The sequence below is a fragment of the Physcomitrium patens genome, chromosome 8, assembly GCF_059467195.1.
Source record: "Physcomitrium patens ecotype Gransden chromosome 8, ASM5946719v1, whole genome shotgun sequence".
Classification (NCBI taxonomy): Eukaryota; Viridiplantae; Streptophyta; class Bryopsida; order Funariales; family Funariaceae; genus Physcomitrium; species Physcomitrium patens.
Window position 1 is genome coordinate 5641347 of NC_143417.1, and position 7577 is coordinate 5648923.

Genomic DNA, 7577 nt, shown 5'->3' on the forward strand with positions numbered 1-7577 from the left:
TAAAAGTTAGAAAAATGAAGAAAGCATTGTACGTCTGTAACCGTCTTCGGAACCTCCCAGGACACGATTGCTTCCACTTTTTTGGGGTCCATCTTCAAGCCTTCCATAGTCGCAACGAACTCCAAGAATTCCATCTCTATTTGGTGAAATAAATACTTCTCCAACTTGGCATATAATCCTTGCTCGCGTAGTTTCTCCAAGACCAAACGGACGTGCTTTTCATGCTCTTCTTCGTTTTTAGAGAATATCAGAATATCATCCAAATAGATGACAACAAAATCGTCAAGGTGCTCTCGAAAAATGTCATTCATCATATGTTGAAAGACCACTGGAGCATTGGTAAGACCAAAGGGCATGACATTATACTCAAAATGGCCATACCTTGTATAAAACGTTGTCTTCCACTCATCTCCTTCCTTGATTCGTACGAGGTTGTAAGCTCCCCTTAGATTAATTTTTGTAAAGATCCTTGCACGTTCAAGTTGTTCTAAGAGACCAGAAATCAAGGGTAACGAGTAACGATTCTTCTTTGTTATCTTGTTGAGGCCTTGATAATCCACGCACATCCGCAACAAGCTATCTTTCTTCTTCACAAATAAGATGGGTGCTGTAGCTGACAATTTTGAATGACAGATGAAGTTCTTGGCTAGACTCTCGTCGATGTACTTCTGCAACTCCACCAATTCCATCTGTGATAGATTGTAGATTGAGCCAAAAGGTGGTTGTGCTCCTTCCTGCAAGTCTATGGCACAATCATATGGTCGGTGTTCCGGTAGCATGTCGGCATTCTTCTTTTGAAACACGTCTTTAAAATCCTTATATTGCTCCAGTATACTTGTTATCGAGATCTTCTCCTCGGTAGTTGGAGCTGCATAAATGACAAATAGTGTGCCCTCCTTGGACGATCTTATAAACGCCCTTGCTCCAATGAATAAGAATTTTTCTATTGAGGATTTTCTACTAGACTTGCTCTTGGGTGGTTTTATGAGAAAGATCATCTTCGGCAACCTCCAATCTATAGATGGGTTATGCTTTTTGAACTAGGAAAGACCAAGAATAACAAGATTTGATGGGGTTCTTATAATATTGAAAATAATATGACTACTATGGCCCTTAAACGTCACTTCTATAGGTTCCGATTCGTGGGTGACACTACCAAACAATAAAGGTCGTCCATCTATGACCTCAACGTGAACAGGTTTGGATTTTTGTACTAAAGGGATCTTATAACGCTTCACAAATTCTTCATCTAAAAAACAAGCAGATGCACCTGAATCTAATAATGCTAAAATTCTTAGTTTTTGAGGGCCAATAAACAAAGGGATTGTAAAGCAAAGGGCAGATTGAGCGGAAAGAAAGGAACCTTGTTGTTGTGGCGATATTTCACTGTTTAGCCGCACGGTTCCTATTGTGGCTGGGCATCCTCGTTTTCCTGAACAAACGTGCGCCTAGTCCTAACAATACGTCAATTTTGCTTCTTGGGGCAGTTTCTAACTTTGTGGCCTTCTTCACCGCAATACAAGCATAGACCTTCCTCCATACGCCGCTTTTTTTCTTCTAGACTAAGGAATTTGATACGTACTGCATCAATTTGAATGTCTTCTACCTCTGAATGTGAATTCACGCTGCTTGTCGATATAGTTGGGGCGTGGCGAATCATGTGTTGTTTTGAACATTGGTCTTGGTGGCATTGGAATAGGCAGATATCACACTTCACAACTTGGCTAATAGCTTCATTGAGCATTTGCGGATCATGAAGAGTTAACAGCAAATCCTTCACATCGTCCCTTAAATCCCAATAGAATTGACTCATCAATGCTTCTTCGTTCCAATGGATGTCGCATGCTAATTGCTTGAAGTCCGATGCATAGACTGATGTATAGCGCATCCCTTGTCGTAGTAACCGGATCTTTGTTGTAGCCCATTGAACCTTGTCGTGTTCACCAAATGCTTCCGCAAACGCCTCCAAAAAGGTTTCAAAGTTGTTTAGTATGGACGATTGTTTCTCAAACAAAGGAGCAAACCATGATAAAGCTTGCCCTGTAAATAAGGTTCCAACAAGTCCAACACGTGACTTCTCCGTTCGATAGCGTTCGGGCTGTAAAACTATTATCAACCTGATTTGGTTGACGAATCCTCGAAACTTGGAACGCGTACCATCGAACTTGTCCAAAAAGCTAACTTGGGGCTCCTTATATTGTAGAACCAGCGGTGCTTATCGAACCTGAGGTAAAGTCGCTTCTCCAAGTGCAGAAGTTTGAGGCTAGTGCAACCTAGATTGTACCATCTCAGATGCTCCATCATTATGAAACCTTGCCACGACTCCTTCAATCTCTGCAATTCTTTGTAATAACGTAGCGAGGGCATTCATGATAGCATCCAACTTGGACTCCAAACTTTCCATTATATTAATGTCTTGGCCTATGGCCATTCTAAGAAAAGGATAGAAATGACTCTAGAAGAAAACAATATTGGTTTAGAGGAGGGTATTCCATAACTTCTAAAACGCCTCAAGAGTTTCAAGAAAAGGGGTAATCCACTCTGTCCAAGAAGAATAAGACTCCAATATTGTAACAAAAGAAGTATCACTTTAAAGGAGGATAATCCGCAACCTCTAAAATGCTAGTATACTTCCAAGTACAGGGGTAATCCACACTCTAACAAAAAAGAAAGTAGCTCTGATATCTGAGGTGAGTGAAGTCTCGACAAACTGTCACGGACACAGAAATACAGACTCGAGATCTAACAAGAAGTTCAAGAAGAATTGGCAAGAACTAGATTAATCAGATGAATATAAGAACAACACCAGAGAGATGAGCTAGAATTCCAAGAGATGTGTTGTCGAGACTGAAGAACTCTTCAGTCTCGGTTCCAATATATACTCCTATTTAGGAAGCTTCTCTAGCAACTTCTACCAACTAAGAAACTTCTAAAAGGTTCTAGAGACTTGCTTCTAGAAGGTTCTAGAAACTTGTTTCTAGAAGGTTCTAAGGACTATGTCCCTAACAATTATCCATCTTTATATCATAATTTTTCCATAGCTCTATATCTCCATTTTTAATATATAAATAAAGTCTTGGCTTCCAAAAATCCCTTTACTTTACATAAAATATCCAAATTGTAATAAAAATCCCTTGAAAAAAATAATTCTCATCAAAAGGATTTTTTTTTTCTAAATTTTAGAAATTCATATCTCTTGATCCAACTATTTAGTTTTTTTTTTTCAAATTTATAGATAATATAGAATTCATTCTCGAGCTTTATCATAAAAAAATAAACCATAGATCTATTACACATTGTTTGGCATCTTATAACTCCTAATAGGTGCTTCTGCTGCACCAACCAACCAAGGAGTCAGGGACCCACCCTGCCACACGGTATGACGCCCTGAACCAGTCCTGGAGCTACGGTAGAGCTGAAGTAGACTGGAGTCGACACTGCAGCCAAGTGCCCTCACACCGTCCTGAACAACACACCCGGAGTGCCCACGTCGGCGATGCCAAGTCAGCACAATGGATGCCAAAGTGGCAAAGGATGCGGGCGAGGCAGGGAGGCCCTGGAGGCTTCGAGAGGGTCCCCTGGAGTGAGTCGAGAATGCTCGGGAACCATCTGCTTCCAATTCTACACTCTTCCTTGCTTCCTTCCTTTCCGACGCTCTTTGCAATTCCCTCGGTCCGCCCTTGCATTGTGCATTCTGGAGTAGTATATATAGTGGCTCTCGGCGTCAGAGCGCGCATCGTTGATTGCAACACGGACTGAGTTGTTACGATCGGAGTGTGGTTGACGAAGTGTGTCCAGTTGTGGTCTTCAGCTTTCTGAGAGATAGTTTGGCAGCTGAGATTTTTGTGAGCGTCCATTGTGGGAGGTTATTCGTTCAAGTAGGTCGGCCGTTCCTTGAACTCCGAGGCTCTTAGGTCGCAGCTTGGGGTGAGACGCGGTTGAGTGCATTTTCTTCGGGTCCTGCGTTCTTGAGAGGTCGAGGCAGACATGGCTCTATCGCTGTTCGGCGGTCGTGGCAACAGTGTGTTGGATCCCTTCGAGTTCGGCGGTGTGTGGGATCCTTTCTCGGTGCTGGAGAGCGGGCCGTCCCGGCGATTTGCAGGCGACGCGCAGGCCGTGGCGAACACGCGGATCGATTGGCGTGAAACGCCGGAGGCGCACATCTTCAAAGCGGACCTGCCTGGGCTGAAGAAGGAAGAGGTGAAAGTGCGAGTGGTGGAGGGGAGGACGCTGGAAATCAGCGGCGAGAGGAAGAAAGAGGAGGTGCAGAAGGGCGATACCTGGCACCGGGTGGAGCGTGCGCAGGGCAGTTTTATGCGACGGTTCCGGCTGCCGGAGGGCACCAACACGGACGAAGTGAAGGCGCAGGTGCAGGACGGAGTTCTGACGGTGACAGTTCCCAAGCTTCAGGAACCGAAGCCACAAGTGCGCCAGATAGAGATCGCGTGAGGCGTGAAGGTGTGATGGTGTGCTACATACTGGGTCGCGGAACGTGTACATAGAATCGGGAACGAGCGCTGTCGCGGGATTTGTTACAGTGCGGAAGTAGGAATAGGCAGCATCCTGCAGCATGCGCAGGGTGACTTTGAAATGTGTGAAACGAATGAGAGGGATGTGAATGATGGAAGATACTTGTGAACGCTGGGGCTTGCGATGGAGCCGCCCCGGGCCATTGTACACGAATGAAGGAGAATGTGAATAAAAGAGACATGCTGCTTAGAGCGGTTAATCGCAAGCTTGTGAAGGGTGATGTGGTCGGATGTGTGTGTATGTTCGATGTGACGGTTCGCTCCTATGTTTAAACTGTAGATTAAACTTGCATGGCAGACACCTTCCTTGGCCGTGTTGCGTCGCTTCTTGCACCTCATTCTATTTGTGTTTCTCATATTTTTGTTGTTTGTGTGTTCCGTATACCTCTTGTGGGACTTCAAGGGTCTTGTCACATATCAAGTGGAGACGGCTAGAAATTTAGCTGCAGGGAGTGGGAATCTGACTGCCCACGTTGCAACTTGACATTAAATGCATCTCGCTTCATCTGAGCTTAACATCGCTTATGTTACGATGGTTACAGCCGCGATTATAGATTTACAGGTCTTCACAGATTCTTCAAGCTATCCTTAGTCCCCTATAGCGTTTTCCAGTGGAGGAATATTGCATACTCGTCCTCTGGGCTATTGTTTAACTACTCAGAGCCATGGCCCTAAATACTTTTTCTATGGTAGATGATCCAAACTAGTGGATTATGTCCAGTGTAAGTTTAGGATTAGAGATATCCAAAATTCAAGGAAAACTAGAAAACGGCATTCATGAGCCAGAGTAGCCGATAAACTAAAGAGTGATAAACTAGTTGACAGTTTCTTAGTTGGTTCTTGAAAAATAGAAAGCAAGAGAAAGTTGTGAGCGGTAGAGCACCAGAGGAGATCAATGACGCCTCTATTTCTAACACAGGAGGTTCTGAACAGAACGCAAGAGGAGGTTTACATTCTTGACGACGACATTGAACCACATCCACAACCATTCGGACTTGTAAAACCAGCAAAAACCACGAAGTATAGACTGCTGGAAGCAGCATTAAATGAAATGTAGGATTTGCCACCAAGTCGTATTGGAGGAATTACTTCACCGGTGTTGATGCTTTACCTCGTACCCCACTTATTTCTTTCTCAGGTGACAGCTTTCTGGGACTTGAAGGTTTAGTGCTTGTTGCAGCAGCTTTTGCAAGTTGGTTAAGAAAAGCGCGGCTTAGCGAAAAAAAGGAATCGAGTACGAAGGAGGCAGGTCCAACTAAGCCACCCAGCACAAAAGAAAATCTGCTGCAACAAGCACTAAACCTTAAGGGGCAGAAGCAGATAATATTGCACTGTCAATGGTACTGCAAGGTGACAAGAAGAAAGGGAATGCAGAATGGCTCAACATGGCGGTTGGTAAAGTTTGGAACTTATATTGCCTGAGTTTGGAAATGGCAAAGAATGAGACAATGCAGCCTGATATTGAGGTAACCTTTCTGTGGAGCTACTCATCCGACAATATGCTTTTATCTACACTCAAGATTCTTCAGATAAATGAAAAGGCTCATCTACAAAAGATAATTTAGACCTCGATGAACTGTCTATGCGTTTGTTCATAAACACCTCAGACCATCAACTCCAAGCCTAACAGTGTCAACCTGATCACAACAACATTAAGAATTGCCAGTGCACCTCTTCGACCTTCAGTTTATTTGATCTGCATAATAATCTGCAGATAACACGAGCTCAGCCGCACCGACCAATGCACAATCTGTTCAAAGATAGGAAAACGTTGGCGTCAGCTCTGGCGTGAGGCAAACAACTGGCAACTGCACGATGTGGTACACGAGGTCTGGTAACCTTCGTTGTATCTTGAATGAGTTCAGGGTTCAGAGCTGTCGTATAATAAACTGACTTCAACCATTTTAGGAGTGTCTTCAGGACATGGTAGACGAAGTTTGAAAGCGCTGATGGATCCAAAGACAGGGTCATCTTCACTCATTAAGCTACCAACTAAACCACAAAGCGTGCAATAAACGTCTTCCAGACACAGCATTAGAGCCCAAGACTCTATGACAAGCTCAGGCCTGATCAGGCTCTACCAGATATCTGTTCCGACATCAACGACCCATGAGTGCAAACCGAGTTACTATTTCACCTCACTGCCAATCAGACCTTGCTTGAACGCACACTAACGGAATCTACATACGCAACCCCCCCCCCCCCCCCCCCTCCCCCCTTGATCTGCTTCTCATCCGACAATATGCAGTCAAATCCAGCCCAGGAAACGCACGAAGGATAGACGTTAGAGCATCAGTCAGATGCTGGTGGCAAAATCAAACCTGACTCTAACGAAGCAGATCACCAGCGACAGGACGATGGATTTGAAGGGCTTGCAACAAGGTCTTTAATATTTTGTAGAAATCTAAACAAAAGTTTTTTAAATTCAAATAAATTGTCTATAAATGATTGCAAAAGTATCACCAATTAATATCTAAAATGATTCACATTTGACCAAAACCAATATTTGAAAATTTGAAATTACCAATTGTATGTGACTAGGTCTTTAATTTTTCACACCCAATCAAATTAAGCTATTGCAAATTAAATAAATTTTCAAATAGATGATTTTTTTTTTTTTTTTTTTTTTTTTTTTTTAATTTATTGCACTCATCTATGCTCATTTCTTTTAGTGTTTCTAGTTCATCAATAGATGGTGGAAGTCTCTTCAATGATTTATACTTGTTAAAATATACTACTTCGAGATATTTAACCATTTTTTAACCATTTATTTTTATTATTTTATTTAATTAGAAATATATTTATAAGATTTTAACTCTAATAATTAAAATCTAAATTCATGTAAGCCAATCCTCAAGTATATTAAATCTAAAAGAAACTCTCTTACATTCATATTTGATACAAGTAAAGAATAAAAACATGCTTTTATCATCCTTAACTAAAGCATCATGACTACTTTTTAATCTTTTCTACAATTTCTCATCATTGTCACGTCTATCAAAAGGCTTGGCTTTTTATGATCTTTTTAATGCTTCATTTCATATATTC

The 7577-nt window shown here is 42.3% G+C and overlaps 1 protein-coding gene and 2 long non-coding RNA genes across 4 annotated transcripts; all 3 read left to right on the plus strand.

Moving 5' to 3' along the window:
• The first annotated feature begins 3525 nt into the window (after positions 1-3525).
• On the plus strand, positions 3526-4735 carry LOC112285360 (17.4 kDa class I heat shock protein). Its single transcript, XM_024526102.3, has one exon. It carries the CDS (start codon positions 3988-3990, stop codon positions 4447-4449), a length of 462 nt encoding a protein of 153 aa, XP_024381870.1. The 5' UTR covers positions 3526-3987; the 3' UTR covers positions 4450-4735.
• On the plus strand, positions 4665-5601 carry LOC149988443 (uncharacterized). The gene is made up of 2 exons (XR_016504432.1): positions 4665-4784; positions 5449-5601. It is a non-coding gene; the product is annotated as an uncharacterized LOC149988443 (long non-coding RNA).
• On the plus strand, positions 5582-7133 carry LOC149988444 (uncharacterized). Of its 2 annotated transcripts, XR_016504434.1 has the most exons (3): positions 5582-5995; positions 6244-6358; positions 6450-7133. It is a non-coding gene; the product is annotated as an uncharacterized LOC149988444 (long non-coding RNA). The 2 variants fall into 2 exon arrangements; XR_016504433.1 differs by having other exon boundaries at positions 6244-7133.
• Positions 7134-7577: the final 444 nt, after the last annotated feature.